At 39.6% G+C, this 18,965-nt stretch overlaps 1 protein-coding gene across 2 annotated transcripts; it reads left to right on the top strand.

The window, feature by feature from the left end:
- The first annotated feature begins 2,055 nt into the window (after positions 1–2,055).
- LOC139962442 (uncharacterized) lies at positions 2,056–17,288 on the top strand. Of its 2 annotated transcripts, none has more exons than XM_071962392.1 (7): positions 2,056–2,343; positions 6,438–6,806; positions 8,174–8,370; positions 9,151–10,890; positions 11,171–11,561; positions 12,617–12,721; positions 13,805–17,288. In XM_071962392.1, exons 2-7 carry the CDS (start codon positions 6,482–6,484, stop codon positions 14,392–14,394), a joined length of 3,348 nt encoding a protein of 1,115 aa, XP_071818493.1. In that variant the 5' UTR covers positions 2,056–2,343; positions 6,438–6,481; the 3' UTR covers positions 14,395–17,288. The 2 variants fall into 2 exon arrangements, with proteins under 2 accessions (XP_071818493.1, XP_071818494.1); XM_071962393.1 differs by lacking the exon at positions 2,056–2,343 and adding an exon at positions 2,428–2,572.
- Positions 17,289–18,965: the final 1,677 nt, after the last annotated feature.

Genomic DNA, 18,965 nt, shown 5'->3' with positions numbered 1-18,965 from the left:
ACTTTTGCATTGGTTACCTGTTTCCTACAGGATAAACTTCAAGATCATCCTGCCCTGCATGGATTAGCACCAGAATACATGAGTAGCATGATCAGTCGGAAGACCACCATCCGCTCTCCCCGATCCTCAAATCAGCTACTGCTCCATTAACCTAAGTGGAAACTCAAGACATTCGGTCAATGATCGTTCTCTAATGCCGCTCCATACTCTTTGGAACTCACTACCACTGCACATCAAGTCGGCACCCAACGTTGACATTTTCAAAAAACAGACTCAAAACACATCTATTTTTGACTGCCTTTCCTGGGCACTAGCGCCACTGAGCATTGGTTTTCCTCTGGATATTGGCGCTATATAAATTTGCATTTATTTATTATTATTATTATTATTATTATTATTTGTGCACATGTCCTAAGCCAACATAACTCTGTTGCCATTTAATTTGTAATTTGGATTCAAGTTCCAAAACGGCCACTCGCCGTGTCATACCTTGGAATAGTTATTATGATTCACCCGTTAGAAAGAGGGAAGTTTCAACTCAGACCTTACAATGATTTTCTGCATGGTTTCTGCATGGTTTAATTAAGATACTTTGTTACTAAACCAATTCACTATACTCATATAACAGAAAACGAGTTTCTGTTGTTGATAGGAACTATCCCAATAACTTTCACATTACAACTGCATGCAGGCTTCCACAAAGTTCAATTGCGGAAGAAATGCTTTCATATGCTAATGACTCTATCTATACTCTATATACACTGAACTTGTTTTGTTCTCTTGTTGGAAATTATCAAGCTGTGCATCAATAAGATATGTGTTGATACGTATAGCATGGTTTGTAATATTTGCTCTTCCACAAAAAAACAAAAAAAATGAAAGCCTATCGTCTCGAATGATTTTTTGTCTGAAATTTTATCGCTAGATGATTTTTTGCTGGTTTAGAACTGGGTCCAATAATCAAATTCCAAAATCACTATCAGTTAATTAACCGCCCTTTCGACTATAGTCTATTAGCAGATAAACCAAACATTTTTTTTTTGGAACACGGCTTACCTACCACTGGGTATAAATCATGTTAATAATTCGTTCTGCATGACTTTGCGTAATACTAAATCGACACTCCAACGCTACAACTCTGCCAATGTAACATATATCATGCAATGATCTTTCAACAACACACTTTTGTCCACTACCAGTATACTGTTGATTAAATTAATAAATTAAGCTAGTCGTCTATACAGCTCACTATTTCTTAACTAAATCCAACATCCCGTCACCGAAAAATGTTAAATATAAATAATTACAAATAAACGAAAATCACAACCTTTTTTATCAATGAAAAAAAAAATGTTAGTCAAGACAAGTAGTTAGACACAATGCTTTATAAAAAGTTACATTTTTAGTTAATAGTTTTTTGATGAGATCTTTTCATCACCTGTCTACCATGAATGAGATATGTATTCAAAAATGCGTGTGTAAAATTTATACCGTCAATATCATATATATATATATATATATATATATATATATATATATATATATATATATATATATATATATATATATATATATATATATATATATATATATATATATATAAAGATGAATGGTAAGTGGTTGAACTTTTATGATCGATTAACAAAGTTGCTAGACTGTTTACTTAAAAAGTGTCATACACATACAGCAAGTAATTACTGTTTAAAATTACTGTTTAATGCTTTAGTTAACGTAAAATGTAAAAGTCGGTGAGGTCAAGTGCAGGCCTACTTCAAACTTGGCGTGCTGGATGTCACACGACCAAGCCGAGTAACAATCCGAATGATGACATCATCAAAATGATCATAACCAAGGTTGGTGATGATTATAATTATAACCGTTTTATGACCTCACTGCATAACATTTTAGTCATACTGAACGATCGAGTTGCGTCAGTTTGAAACTGGAAAAATATACACATAAAATTATGCTGATACTGAAATTTTAAGTACTCCTAATGAATACGGACTCTTGATGACGACATATTGAACATAAACTCCGGACTGGACGTTCTCAGATGAATTATATTTTTGTTTGGATTTCACTATTTCCCCATAGGGCTGGAAAATTCTGGGTCTTTCCCGATATTGCGCAACTAGTTAAAGAGGATGTAGCACTGTAATGTCCTATATCTAGACTAACCAATTTCTATGAGACCCACGTACACAGTGCTATTTTTAAACATACAAGCCAAAACTAATACAACTTACAAGTTTCAGTACGTTAGTAAAGTATGAATGAGAAACCACTTTTGAACTGTCATTTTGGATACTTAATGAACGTTACCTTACGAGAAGTTTGCGGGTAAGTGATACAGTAATTTTCTGTTGTAATACATATCCGTAAAAAGTAAGCATTTTTTTAAATTCCATATCGATGAACGGATGGATTATCACGTACATTAAAGGCCTAGCCTAACGCACTAAAGCATATACACTCAATGGTGTTTTCAACGTTCGATTATGGAAGTAGTAATAGTATGGTTGGAGATTTCGCAATGGAAATGATCGGCAGTAACTTCCACCGTAATTAGGTGAGCCTACTGTCCTAACCTGTATATAAACAACACATTGCTGTAGCCTAATATGTACATATATGTTGTAGAATAGGCCTATCTCCATAACTTAGAAGCACGCATGTAGGCGCCTGAGTTAGGTACTTAGCAATACACACGTTTTACACTTGTAAAACAGAGTTACGGTGTGTTTCATCGCATCTCCCAGAGGTGTTTGCTGTGACTCAAACATGCATTTGGTTACATTGTATTGCAAATTATATATAAGTCTAGAGTTGAATGAAATGAAGGCATTAATACTTCAATTTACTTTCATGACATATCATTAACAAGCTAACGCTAACTTGTATGTATGTATGTATGTATATGTGATCTTCCCGCAAGCAGGAACTCGCGAAAGAAGCCATGCAGGCTTATAGACTCGCAAGCTGACCGAAGCCAATCTCTCGGCACACATCCATTTAACGTCCATGTCGGGAAGTTGTTATTGAACAACACCCTTGCCAGACGACACACATTGCTGTCGGCGGGGAATCGAACCGGGGATCTCATGACTGGGAGACGCCGGCGTTAACCGGCGTTAACTTCATATATATTCCCAAACTTCAATCGCATACTGTGTTTTGTATATGTAGTAGCTCAAATAGACACAGCGTGTTCGTAAGTCAAATTGAAACCACCTTTTCAAGTGCCAATCTTCAAGACCGTTAAAAAAACAGCCATAATTTCCACAGCAAAACAAAGAAAAATCAATTTTGTATGTTGAGACACTTTCATTGATCATTCAATTCCAATACATTATTGAGCTGTTAGACTCCTGATCTTTACAAGCATAATTCTTTTCGTTTCTGGCTGAATCTGGTTAAACCATCAAAATATCACATAGAGGATAAAACTAAAATATCCATGAGACTGTCAACTTACTGTACTGTTTCAACATGAGATCCTTAGTGAGTTTGTGCAGTAAAAGTGTAAATTATTGAAAGTGCAACGGCTCCAAAAAGGCTTTTTTTTCCCATTTTAAATCAGGAAGAACAATAGTGTAGATACTCTGCCCTGGAATGGTTTGCATACAAATTGACAGTTAATCCAGAGTGAATGCTCCTTATTTCTTGTCACTAAATAGCATATATATACTTCTGTTCTTAGCAGTGCATCAAGCATCGTTTCTGGCTGAATCTGGTTAAACCATCAAAATATCACATAGAGGATAAAACTTAAATATCCATGAGACTGTCAACTTACTGTACTGTTTCAACATGAGATCCTTAGTGAGTTTGTGCAGTAAAAGTGTAAATTATTGAAAGTGCAACGGCTCCAAAAAGGCTTTTTTTTCCCATTTTAAATAAGGAAGAACAATAGTGTAGATACTCTGCCCTGGAATGGTTTGCATACTTCCGTACGGTACAAAAGAATATATCGGAACAAATTGACAGTTAATCCAGAGTGAATGCTCCTTATTTCTTGTCACTAAATAGCATATACATCTGTTCTTAGCAGTGCATCAGGTAGGCCTTAAACTTTAAAGTACCAGTTTTGTAAGTACTATTAAAAACAGTTCAGACTACTGTAAAACCCTAATGTCCAGTTCTGGTGGCCTTTCCAAACTCTCCATCACAGGGAATGTTCTTAAAAAATGGCGCAATGGCCACAGGGATTCACTGCCCTTAGAAATGCGCCCTGCCTAACATGGTTCACCTCCTCAGCAGGCTTGGAATGGACCTTTCCTTTTTAAAAATAGGAGAATTCTCTCAGACTGTCCAAGATCAGGAATAAAGCAATCTGTAACAAGTCAGTGGTTTCTTACTGTGAATAAAAAGCTTTTGACATATTTGAGAGCTTATAACCAATCAAAAACAATTAAATTGAAATCATGTGACACATGATGGGCTTCAGCAAGAGTTCCACTGGCTCAGCCTCTATAATACAGTTTTCACTACCCAAATTTTGCTCTGCTGCCCTCTGTTAGATTGCACAACCATGGGAAGATCCCAGGATTGCGCAATCCTTCCCTGAAACAGTCGATGACCGACTGCAGTGTCATAAAGGAAGTGGCTAACATCAGGGAGTTGTTATGGAATAATATCACACTTCAGTGATTTAGTATTGAAGGAACCATGAGTTGCCAGCACGAGTGGGTGGTGATTTTAAAGGGCTACTACTATATTTGTGCTGTAAAACAAAGACTACTGTCAACATTATTAGCAGTAGCGGTCTACTAACTCTGGAATTGAAAGTAGGAAGTTTGAAGGATTTTGCCGACAACCAGGTCATATCCTTTGGTTGACCAAAAAAAAAAAGTTCATTTTGTTGTCAGAAAGATGTAACAAAATAGCAAAGAAAACAAATAAAAAAGAAAACGACCAATATATATCATGAAGGAGAGTGATTAGAACACCAACTTGGGCCAGCAAAAAATCATAGGCAAGGGCGGCGGAAGCACTTTTAATCTGGGGGGGCACCGACATCAAAGGGCACTTTGCAGAAATTCGATTGGACTGATGCAGCCTTATATTTAGTACCCTTTATAACTCTTATTGTATTATCTTATTTGCGTATAAACATCACTCCATCGACGCCGCCCCCCCCCCCCCTCAAGGAAAATATGCATACTAGCACTGCAATATCCAATGTGCAAATTGGGAAACAAGGAACAAGTTTTCTTTTGAGACAAGATGAGGTGAAATCATGCTAGTTGCTAATGTAGAAATCTTCCGAATTAGAGTTTATTACTTGTCAATATCTTAACAAATTTTTTCCATTCGTAATAGCTTTGAGTTTGACCCACAGAAATTCATTAAAAGTCAGGGGCGTAGCCAGGATTTGCAAAGTTGTATGCACGACTATCTGATCGGAGCGCCACCATCGGTTGGCGCGGAGCGTACTAGAAAATTTTTGGTTTTACAAACCCCTCAGATGGCTGGAAACGGCCCTTCCCGAGTGTTCATTCTGGTTCCCTGGCCTCTTGCTAACTTGAGACACCTCAATTTTTATGTAGAAAAAGGGCACATTTTTAACCTGAGGAAAAGTGGGGGGGCACGTGCCCCCTGTGCCGCCCTGGTTCCGCCGCCATTATACTTCTGGTTTTTTATTCCTTGCCCAAAGGCTCTGAAAGGAATCTATGCTATGGTGATGGCGTGTATGTGGGTGTGTGTATGTGACGCCTTTGGCTCGAAAACATGATATCTCAACAATGGCAAGTTGGATTGAAGTCATAATTGGTGAATGGATGCGCCATACTGATTATAAGAAGTTCTTATAATCAGAATCTTATTGCAGTATCTTCTGCACTGTTTATCAACATATACAGGGATGTGCCCAGGATTTCCTGAGTGCCGGGTATACTGATCGCCGTCCTGGGGGAAGGGTCTAAGGGTCGATTTTTGAAGGTGCTCAGATGCCAGATGCTGGCACTTGTGAAGCTTTTTAAGCATTTACACAAGTACTAGTGTTGCTAACAATATACATTTTTTTATTTTTTTTAGTGAAATATATATTACGTAAAAGTGGTAAAAGTTATGAGTTGGTATAAAAGAGATTTTACAAGGGACCGATTGAGAGCTGTAAGTAATGTTTCTAGCATGCGTAATTGATGCATTACTAGTCTGTATGATTTTGTCATAGGCTAGGCCCAATTTATGTTGAATATACTGTTAGGAATGTCAGGATTTTAGATGAAAATAGTGCTGGGCGGGATTCCTGATTTTTAAGACAGTGCTGGGCGGTAATTTTTAGTGCTGGGTGGGGCTGCCCAGCGTGGGCACATCCCTGCATATATATACTAAGTATTCCCGATCTAATTTCATTACATACTGGCAAAATCTTCCAAACCAAATTTTCCTTCAACAGTTTCACTTTTCTTATTTTGTTTTTCTCCCAATAGAGTTCCTTTCTAGAAATCAGTTTCTATACAACAAAAAATCAAAAATGGCTCAGGCGAGACCTAATTCCAGATCTCCCCTGGGTATGCCCTTCCCCTACCAACTTGCTCTACCTACTGTGGTGTACAAAGATTTGTTCAAGGCACTGAAGGAATGCAAGAGGCTAAGCGACCGTACGGGAGCAACCTATTTCCAACAACTTCCGATGTACACTGCTGCTTTACCCTACCACTGGGTACTGTATCCGGAAGACATGACCAGATTCCTCCAGCGAGAAATAACAGAACCGGCCATTAAGAGGCAGTTTGAAAAGGAAGGACTCATAAACTGGTCGACAAGCCTTCCCACTCTATATCCCCTGGTTACCACAGGTAAGCTAGATGACAGGTAGAGGGGGAAAGTGGGGTCAGTGGGGTACTGTAGATGTACTGTACGGGGAACGGTAGGTCTACAGGTAGCTGCATTACCTACAGGAGTTGCAATTTTACAGCACTCTGTTAATTAAATGCGCACTGTTCAGAAATTGTCAAATTGAGACATAATGATATGTTCACAGCTAGATTATCATGACATACAGAGAAAATGTTTGAATGAATATTGAAGGTAATCTATGTATAAAGCATAAAATATTGGAGGTAATCTATACAGACTATAGAATATTGGTGGTAATCTATATTCATAGTATAGAATTTGGAGGTAATATATATACATACAGTAAGACTTGGGGTAACCTATATATAATATAAAATATTGGAGGTAATCTATATACATCGTATAGAATATATATTGGTGGTATAATCTATAGAATATTGGAGGTAATCTATATTCATAGTATAGAATTTGGAGGTAATATATATACATACAGTAAGACTTGGGGTAACCTATATATAATATAAAATATTGGAGGTAATCTATATACATCGTATAGAATATATATTGGTGGTATAATCTATAGAATATTGGAGGTAATCTATATTCATAGTATAGAATTTGGAGGTAATATATATACATACAGTAAGACTTGGGGTAACCTATATATAATATAAAATATTGGAGGTAATCTATATACATCGTATAGAATATATATTGGTGGTATAATCTATATATACATAATATAGAATATTGGAGGTAATCTATATTCATAGTATAGAATTTGGAAGTAATATATATACATACAGTAAGACTTGGGGTAACCTATATATAATATAAAATATTGGAGGTAATCTAGAATATTGGAGGTAATCTATATAGTTTAGAATATTGGAGGTAATCCATATATACATAGTATAGAATATTGGAGGTATTCTATATAAAATACTAAATAGGATATTGGAGGTAATATATATATAGTATAGAATATTGGAGGTAATCTATATTATAGAATATTGGAGGTAATCTATATTATAGAATATTTGAGGTATATAGTATAAATTATTGGAGGTAATCTACATAAATTACTAAATAGGATATTGGAGGTAATCTATATATATAGTATAGAATATTGGTATTGGTATAGCTAATTGTATTGGGCTTACATATTTTTAGACCACGTCCATGTTACAAAAGTAACTTCAATCAGAAAAAAATTGTACGGTACCTTAATGACAATGACATTCGTTCTGGAAAAGATGTTTTAAAGTAAAACATATCAATGTACTCAGCTATGTAATAAAATATATATTAAATCTGATTCTAGGTACAGTACTACCTTACAAAATTGTCAATTATTCTTCTGTAGGTGACGGAAACTGTCTTCTCCATGCGGCGGCGCTCTACATGTGGGGGATCGAAGACACGGAACTATTTCTCAGGACAAGTTTGTGGGAAAGCATGGTCAACGGTTCCTTTTCTGATAACAACATGCCCAGATGGCAGGCGGAACGAAGCTCTGTCGACCAGGCTGCCATGAGCTTTGAATTCAGATATAACACAAAGGTAAGATGCAACACAAACGTACAGGGTTTAAGTTCCGACACAAAAGTACAGGGTTTAAGTTCCAGACGTTTACGTACGATGCAAGGTCATCAAAACAAGGGTGCTCACTCATCAAGTTTGCCGACGATACTGCCATGATTGGCTTAGTCAATGGTAATAGTGATGAAGCTTACTTACGTCAAATTCAGTCTTTTGCGAACTGCTGTGATCTTAACTTCCTCCAATTAAATGTTGCTAAGACCAAAGAAATGATTATTGATTTTCGTCGCAATACTAATACTTCTCGAGTCCAAACTGGACGCGGTATGGAAGGACCATACCCACTCCCTCTATGAGCTACTTCATAAGTTCATAGTAGTCAGATATCCAGAGGCAGTGGCAGGTTGAGACTTCCATGTCTCAAAACCAATAGATACAGAGATTCTTTCATACCCTGTGCAATTAAGCTTATCCAGACCTGTGAAGCCTGATTGAACCCTGATTTTTGTTGGCAGCCACCAATTCTATTGACTTTATCAATTTACATATATATGCAAATACTGAATGAGCCCTGCTGCTCACAAGTTGGAGGTTGGCCACATGCATAATTTTTTTGGTAATATTGCACTTTTTTTTTTGGGGGGGGGGCATATATATACAGTTCATATGTTAGAACTAAGTACTGTATGTCAATAGGACTACTACTACTACTACCCCAGAGTTTGTTTTTTATAGATTTAAATATCAATGTAGGGATCATTTTCATAATTTTTTTTCATATGTATTTCTTTTGGCTCACAGGAATGGAATGAGGAATATGACATGCTCAAGACCATGGCCGCTCCTATCGTCGATGATAGTGGATACGATCTTCCATATAAGTCTTTGGAAGAGTTCCACATCTATGCGCTCGCCAACATGCTGCGGCGTCCAATCATGATCATCTCTAACGATAAGATCCGAAACCTGGAGGGTGCCTCACTTCAGCCGCAATCGGTCTCGGGGCTGTACTTACCGTTAGACTGGGATCCCTCGCTCTGTTGCAAGTTTCCTATCGTGCTCGGGTTTTCCCACTCTCACTTCTTCCCGCTGGTCCACACCGCACCCGAAGATGAGAAGGATGAAGTCGACTTGATGGTACCGCTGATGATCCACAATGAGCTTGCGAAGGTCCACTTCACTTTGCCCGGAGAAAACCCGCCTGCGCTAATCACAGACTATCTACATGTGGATAACTTCATCCACTGTCCCAAGAACCGTGAAACCGCCGTGGGCCTGAACGGTGCCAAACTCAGTTGTGTGAACATGGGCAGGAACTACAGCGTTTGGGTGCCCTACTTTGATTTGGCGGAGACAAACCTTCGAATCTATAACGAGGGTGAATATAATCCGGGATCTGCCACAGAGTCTGAAGGGAGTGAAATTGCACCAGAGCCAATGTTGTATCAAGAGGAATACATCGGTAGGAGCACTCCCGAGTACCAGGGAGGGTCCGGATATGGGGACATCTCCCAGCAGTATCAACAGTTTCCTCCCACTGCGAGACCTTCCGAGAGGAAGCAAGGTCAGTGCAAGACCCCTGCTTGTCCGTACCAGCAGTCCTTGTGCACCGGCGACTACTGTGTCGAGTGCCACAACAAGGGCCAGAGGGAGAAGTGTAAGTCAGTAGATTGTCTGAACAAGGCAGACGTCGGTCTGGAAGGATTCTGCAAGGTCTGTCACGATGGCAACAGATTTCAACAGGCTAGCGCCGTGGACCGTTACCCCCCGAGGAGCCCCGTCTCCGACAGGGGAATCCCAAATGCCTCACCTCCATCGCCACCGGACCAAGATCGTTTCAGACCCAACGTGGACGACTTGAATTCCATCGCGGTCGATACGGTGGTGTCCGGCATGGAGAAGTGCATCCTACCGGAGTGCCAAATGACTGGCAACCCAAACACAGCAGACATGTGTGAAAGCTGCTTCAAGGCCCACATGGATATGGAGAAGGAGTTGGGTAGGAGTACCCGACACCAAGAAGAGGACGAGTTTGTGATGGTAAACAATCAGGGAGAAGAGGACAGGACTCGAAGGGTACCGCATGATACCGTCAATCGTCGTGAGGCCCTCTTAAACAAGATGGCAAACGATCAGGGAGAGCAGGACAGGATCCCAAGGAGAGTGGATAGTTCCGAGAGGGTACAATCCGATATCATCAATCGCCGCGAGGCCCTCTTAAACAAGCTAGGGATGGAAGATCGTCCTCGTTCTCAACCAAGACAGTCTGCCCCTGAACGCAGACAGGATGCGCCACCTCAGCAGATGCTCCCTCAGCAGATGCTTCCCCAGCAGATGCGATCCGCTCCCGTCCCTTCCAGGGTACCCGTGCTCACCGTGAAGAAGGACCTCTGTGCAACGCCGGGCTGCCACGGTGTACGTCTCAAGAATACAGACCTGTGCAGAGCCTGTAAGGAGGACAAGAAGGGGTCTAATGAGAGGCCCCGGGATACCCCAGTCATGAGAACTGAGCCCCAGAGACAGTCGCACGCCCCATATCAGGTATTTTCACTTAACTTATTTTTCCATATAAGTTTTTTAAACTTTCTAGATAGCAGATAGAGACAATTTCCTTACATCAGATGAATATGACCGTGAGTGACGCTGATCTTTAATTTCAAACCGATTGCAAACAAAATAACCGTGAATTTCTTTTTCCTCTTTCATTTTTATGTCATTCTCTTGTTGTGTGTGTCCATAAATGTCAAACCTTTCTGCTTGTTATGCTCTTACAATCTAAATGGTGTACCGTTGAACCAAATTCCTTTCTCCATCCCTCAAGGAACCTCCAAGGAAGTGTAAGATAAGAAAATGTAACCAGCCCGCCGCACCTAACTTTAATTACTGCCTGGAATGTTTGGAGGATATCGAGCCCCAGTATCAGATGTCCTCCGGGAGCGGTTTGCCGATGGCGACACCACCGGTAGCAGCCCCGGAACTACCTTACAGGCCACCGAACTATGGACAACAGTATCAGACAAGGACTGCACCTAATCAGACCCTATCTGGTCCAGGAGGACCAGGACACAGGAATAGAAACTTGTCGAATCAGAGCAGTGCATCTAGTGGAGGGAGGGGAGAAATGAACATTAATAATTACTCTCCGCTACCAAAGAAGATGGAGGACAAGGCGATGAAGAGCACAAATGAGCACCTGGATCAGCAGTTGAGAGGTAAGTAGTACTGGCCTGAAGGAGATACAAACCTATACCATCATTATAAGTCTATGTTAGATGAAGAAATCACAATAAGCAAACAACCCAACTAATCATCATTGAATCTATGTGATAGAGATAACTGCCATGAAGAAATCAACCCAACCCCCCTCCCCTCCAGACCCCACCCTCAGCCACAATAGGCAAACAAACTAACCAACCTCATTGAATCTTTGTGATAGAGATAACTGTCTCCATGAAGAACTCACCCCACCACCCCCCCTCCCAAGACCCCATCCTCAGCCACAATAGGCAAACAACCCAACCATGCCCATTGAATCTATGTGATAGAGATAACTGCCATGAAGAACTCACCCCACACACCCCTCCCCTCCAGACCCCACCCTCCTCAGCCACAATAGGCAAACAACCCAACCAACCTCATTGAATCTTTGTGATAGAGATAACTGTCTCCATGAAGAACTCACCCCACCACCACCCCCCCTCCCAAGACCACATCCTCCTCAGCCACAATAAACAAACAACCCAACCATGCCCATTGAATCTATGTGATAGATATAACTGTCATGAAGAACTCACCCCAAACTCCCCTCCCCTCCAGACCCCACCCTCCTCAGCCACAATAGGCAAACAAACTAACCAACCTCATTGAATCTATGTGATAGAGATATCTGTCTCCATTTGGAAGATATTAGAGTAGGTTTAATGTCCAAGTTGAATATTCCACACACAAGGCTGAAGACTTGATTAAGTTTAAATATGACAGTATTGTGCCACTTGTATTTTTAATGTATACATTTCGTTCATGCTGAAGGAAAAAAGCAAAAAAGGTTAAACCCTTTGTCTGTAGGGAATATGGCTCGACAAAGCCATTAGGGGTTTTTGAAACACCCAATAATTTACTATTCAAGAGCAATAATTCCTTTCTCACTTCCAGTGTCAAAACATAATAGAGTAGTAAGATTTTTTTTCCATCTCTCTTAGTTTTGAACTTTGTAAAGTGTTATTGTTATGATTTCAGACTAAACAGTATAACTTTTGTTCATGTTTAGGTATTTATGTCGGACCAGACAAGTCTGACTCGAGCCCCACATACCGAATACCACCGGAAGAATTCCCCCCTCAGATCAAAAGAAGCAAATGCCAAAGTCCAGGGGGTAAGTAAAATAAGGATATTGCAGCTCAGCTTTGTGTACAATATTCACAGTTCACCCCCATATTCTTATTTCTCCCCCATATTCATATTTCTCCCCCATATTCATATTTCTCCCCCATATTCACATCCCCCCATATTCACACACCCCATATTCACATTCCCCCATATTCACATGTCTCCCACATATTCACATTCCCCCATATTCACATATCTACCCCATATTCACATTTCTCCCCCATATTTATATTTCTCCCCAATATTCACATTTCACCCCATATTCACATTTCACCCCATATTCACATTCCCCCATATTCACATTTCACCCCAATTCACATTCCCCCCATATTCTCATTTCTCCCCATATTCATATTTCTCCCCATATTCACATCCCCCCATATGCACACCCCCCATATTCACATACCCCCGTATTCACATTCTCCCACATATTCACATTCCCCCATATTCACCTTTCTCCCCCATATTCACATTTCCCCCATATTCATATTTCTCCCCCCATAGTCTAATTTCTCCCCAATATTAACATCCCCCACCCTTATTTACTTTTCTCCCCACATTTACATCTCCCCCCCCCCCCTCATATTCGCATTTCTTCCCTCACTCCTTTTCTCCTCCAAATATGTAACCCTCTGCATCCTTAGTCACTCTCATAATTAGCAGAAATCAGTGTTTTACGTTTTTTACAATTTATGATACTCGAACCAAAGGTAACGAAAATATCGATGGTTAGAACTTAAAGAGCAACCTCCACCTCTCAATTTTTCACCTTCAGGAGTAAACTTTGAGAAAGTTAATTAATGTCTTAAAAAGGTTTCTGGATTGAAGTATTTTTTAGTTCTGATGAAGTCAGAATATTAGATTGGAGTGAAGATGACTTTGTGAAAACATTTAACCTGTTCGTGTAGTTTGCTAAAACTTCACCAGATAAGTGCAGGAGAGAGGAGGTATGGGATGGTTGAGGGGGAGGGCAGGGCAGGGTGATATTTGTGCTGCAGGGAGGTCGTTTAAGTGTGCAACCATAACCAGCACCTTTAATAAGCATTCAATTCTTTTATCACGTCCACAGGTTGTCCAGATGGCATGTTTGGAGATCCAGCAAAGAAAAACCTGTGTTCCAAATGTTGGAAAGCGGTTGGTGAGGTCATGCCAGCCACTCAGAGAGCTCCTGGTGCTCACCAAGGAAAATACGGAGATATGGCGCATGGTCCTGCCACACCACCAAGGCATACCGGAAGGAAGGATCACGATATGATGTATTCGGGGAGGGCAGACAGCGGGTACCAGCATTCCCAGGAAGCGTTGAGATATACCGAGGGAGGTTACCAAGCGGAGAGAGGATTCCGTGAGCCAGAAGCGTGGAAAGAAGGTACTTATCAGACCGGTAGAGGAGGGTCACAAAGGGAGGGGTACCCAAGTGGTGGAGGAAGGACCCGAGATGTGTACCAGAGTGGTGGAGGAAGACTGAGAGATGAGAACCAAATTGGACCAGCCGACAATCACCTGTACGAAGAGTTGGACCAGCTCTGCGCTCAGCCCGGATGTCGCAGGCCAGCCGCAGAAAACGTGGAAAAGTTTTGCGACCAGTGCCACGAGAATTACAAAGCGATATTCTTGGGTTACAGGCAGATCAACGAGTCCGGTCCACCGGGACAGTAGATAAGATTTTGTCGGTTATTAATGCCGACTCGCATTTGCCATTGACAGCTTACTTTTTTACATTACTGAGAATCGTGCAAAATCCATCCAGGAAAGTAACAGGAACTTATAACATGAAGATAAGAATTCTACGCAGACCGTCTTTCTAGCCGAAGTGTTTTGCTCTCAGAACGTCTATTCTTTTGCGTTCATTGTTTCTAGACAGCCACAAAAGTTTGCTTGTACGATTTTTCATATTTTTTTTTCATGTTTTCTTTAAGTTCATGTATAAATCTCTTCTGTACACTTAATAATTTAGAGAGTTTTCTAGTTTGCATTTTTTTTTTTTCTTTCTATTTCTTAATATGGTCGGTGAGTCTGGGCAACTTAGTTGTTGATGAAACTCATGTATATTATGTAACTTAAGTCATATTTGTGCAATGTATCGTATAAATGAAGCCAAGAGCAGTTATATATGGGAAATTCAGGAAAATCATTTCATTTTTTCCATCGTTAGCATAAAAGTATGCTAGTTCTCAGGATGAATTCAAGGTAAGAAAATACCAATCCACAAATCACGATTACTTTCATATAGCTCCAAGCAGTGGATATAAAACATTTCTGAACAATGTTGAAACTATAGGTGTGATCAAAGATCACAGCAAGTTGGGGGGGGTGGAAGGTACAGTATGGAGGGGGTGGGGGTGTGGTGTCTGTGCTCCATTTGCCCCAAAGAGTTATTGCAGAGTAAGACATATATTAAGAACAATATGGTTGAAGGACTGCATTGCTTTTGGTAAGTCCAAAGACAGCAGAAATTTCCCTGATTTTGTATTAACTCTGTTGAGTTTCTTGTGATTTCATTAATTCATTGATTAATGAATAATCTTGTACAGAATAGCTAACTAGTTATGTAAAAATCAGTCCAGAAAGTTGAGGCAAGTTATGCTCAGAGAAAGATGAATATTTCATTGATAATACAGAAAAATTATTGTTCATTCATACTTAGTAAAGATTCCTAAATCCTATTGGTCCATTCAGGTCAGCTGACCGTGGTTAATCCTGTGAGTAACGCACGGTAAAATTACGGGGCATCACTTTAATAAATCTTTGGTTATATGTAACCAAAAATGTTTTGTTTTATGATTTTTCCCCCACACAAATGGTAGTGTATGAATGAACGGGGTTAATGAACGGTCTAGCGTGCGTTACTCACATGATTAATGCACTCCGGGAGTTAATGCTATCGCTGGATGCACTCGGGCTCCGCCCTCGTGCATCGCTTGCATTATCCCCCGATCGTGCATTAATCCTGTGAGTAACGCACGCTAGACCGTTGATTAACCCCTTATTAACTGCTACCTTCTGTCAGTTAAAAAATGTTTATATTTTCTTCTTTTGGTGGTAATAGTTACCAAATTATTACTTTTTCACTGTTTCTTTTGATATTTACATCTTTGGAGAGATCTGTTAACCTGAAATAATGTTAGTTTTTCTGTGTAAGATATTTCCAGCTTTATGAGTGATGTTTTATAGAGAGACTAGGCTGCTGTGTGCCTAGTCTCACTCACTAAAAAGTTTGATCACATCACTCCTGTACTTCGTTCTCTTAGCGAATCCAGTTTAAGATCCTACTTCTCACCTACAAAGCGATCAACGGGCTTGCCCCTCGATATGTCACTGACCTTCTTACTCCTTTGCGTCGGTCAACTACAGGTACGCTTCGCTCCTCCTATCACGTGCATATGCAATTAACTCCTGGTCCACGTACCCGCACTCGTTATGGTGATCGTGCCTTTTCTGTCGCTGCGCCTTCTCTTTGGAACGAACTCCCATTTCACGTTCGTGACTCGCCCTTCCTCTGTATTTTCAAGAGACAACTAAAAACATTTCTGTTTGATTCCTAGTTTATTTTATTTCATCATTTCGTGAAAATGATTTTGGTACTTTTAAATGCAGCAGAAATGTGTTTAAGATGTCTGCAGACAAATATCGTGTGAAATCATTTGACAATGTATGCTTTACTTTACTCTTTACACGACATTTCTCCGTCGCTTCAGAAGTTAACCATATTTTGGTTGGAATGCATTAGGTTTTGCTCCAATTTCTACGCTTTCAACTTATGGACACAGTCTGGTCCAAACTTTTGGCATTATATGACATATTAATGGTAACCAGAGCTCATAGAATCTCCTGCATTTGTAATAAGTTCATCTGTATTGAAATTGGTGTAATTGAAAGGGATGGACAGAGAAAGACTTGACGAGAAGGGGTGGGGGGGGGGGGAGAATGGTGGGGCTACGGCAATGTGCCCAATGGTCAGTTATAGTACCATGGAAAATATGGGATAAAAAATAATGTATTCTTAAGTGTCCATGAATTTATGAAAACTTCAATCATGGCCAGGGGGGAAGGGGGGAGGGGGAGGGCAGTGACATAAATGTCCCAAGGGCATGCCCTGGCTCTCCTAGTCCCTGAGCAGGAGCATTAACTGTCTGGTACCAGTGCCTACAGACGTGAAGAGTATATTTTAGTGTTTCTGTGCAGCGAGGGCGTCTTAAACATACCTTACTACTTCATTTACACTTCTTGTCTTTTAATTTTTTTTCTTCCTTTTTTTTCAGAAAAGCTCATTTTAGTAAATACCAAATTTCATTAATTCAGCAAGAATTCATGACACCGAATGCTTTGCTGTTGTTGTCTAAAGTATCGCAAATTAATGTGAAACATTCGAAAGTGTTTGCACATTTGCATGACTATCCAATTGAATACAACCTTTTTTTTATTTGTGGTTATAGAAATATATATATATGTTGGTCAGACTTTGTTATCTGATCCTATGTAATTAGTATTATTGATATAATATGAAGATGTTCATCATTGGTAATATGTTAATAAAGGTAAATAAACAATTACACTACGCAATATTCTCATCTGTTATGTTCAACTGTTATCGTCTGATTCTTTATTGTGAGGCATAAAACAGATGTCAATTTATTGTGTTTGCTACTAGTCATAACAAAGTCACAACGAACTTACCGAGTCAAGTAACGGACAACGTTATGTTATATGAACATGTTAATGAAAACAATGACAAGATGAATTCGAAATACTCAATCATCTATTGTTGAACTTTGAGCTTTGTGGTACATTGATCATGTCACAAACTGGTATTTCAAACTTTTCAATAACAGAATGATACCACAATTTTTTTGAGCTCTTATATTTATATCCTATTACACATAAAAAAAAACTAACGATAAATCAGCTACTTTATAACCAAAGCGGGAAAAAATCGATCAAAGTATTATGAACTTTGAAAATGATATTCCCAAACAGGATTTCTTTTCAGCCCGCCAGTAATTATCTCGGTACAGAATAACTAACGTTTAAACTAGTTGTGTAAAAATCAGTCAAGAAAGTTAAGGCACGTTATGCTCAGAGAAAGATGAATATTTCATTGATAACAGAAAAAATATTGTTAACTGTTACCTTCTGTCAGTTAAAAAGTGTTCATATTTTCTTAGTTCAGGGGTAATATTTACGAAATATTTAATTTTCACTGTTTCTTTTGATAATAGTAATTGAAAGGGATGGACAAATACAGGCTGACGAGAAGGGGGGGGGGGGATGCTTATGGTACCGGGTACCGGAAATCAGGGACGTAGCCAGAGGGGGAGCAGGGGGAGCGACCGCTCCCCCCCTTTCAGTGTCTATTTTTTTTTTATACTGTCGCTTTTTAGCATGGTATTTTGTCAGTGCTCTTTTGATCTTGAATACTCGTTAGCTCCGTTAACTCGATTGTAATCGTAGTAACATTCACGCCTACTGATTCAACTACTTACTTAGTTTGGCAGATGCAATTAGCTAAATTTAGCTTATAGCCAATTACAAGCCTACAGTTGGCCACTGCGTAATAAAATACATATTGCCTCCCTAACCGCACTCTATGGAATGTCACGAACTGTATGCACAACAACGTCGACAACGTTCGTTCAATGAGTCGTCCTAAGTTGTTGCACGAACAGCATGTTATAAAGCTAAGCTAGCAATCGTACGTGATACGCACTTCCAGGCTATAAATAATTATTACACTGTTAATACACTGCGATAACGATATTTGTTTTTAGGCCACTGCATTTCTGGCTGTATTACAAAATATGAAAGTTTATATTGTCCATCAGTTAAGTTCGTCAAATGTATTAAAGTCCAGACATTGGACAATAAACAAGAATCATCCTACTGGAAAACTTGTAGAAGAGCACTATGTTTGTCTTTCTGATATATTATGTAAAAGAACATGTAAAAGAATTTAAACAGGAAACAAAATCTGCTGATAATGATATCATATGATCAGGACGTAGCCAGTATGTAGCACGATAGTTTCATTCAACACCCTACCCGCCGAAAAAGACTATAGGATCCGATGTCAGTTTTTTAACATGTAGTTTAGAACCCGTTTACGCAGATAATATTTCAGTTGAGAAAACACTTGAGAAATTTGCATCAGATGGCAATCGTCGGATAGCTCTCGCCTTCTCTTATTAGGCTAACTTAAACATTTACTAGCTACAGTTGTATCAAAGACATTT

This window comes from Apostichopus japonicus, chromosome 21 (genome assembly GCF_037975245.1).
Source record: "Apostichopus japonicus isolate 1M-3 chromosome 21, ASM3797524v1, whole genome shotgun sequence".
NCBI lineage: Eukaryota > Metazoa > Echinodermata > Holothuroidea > Aspidochirotida > Stichopodidae > Apostichopus > Apostichopus japonicus.
This window is presented reverse-complemented; position numbering and strand designations above follow the sequence as displayed.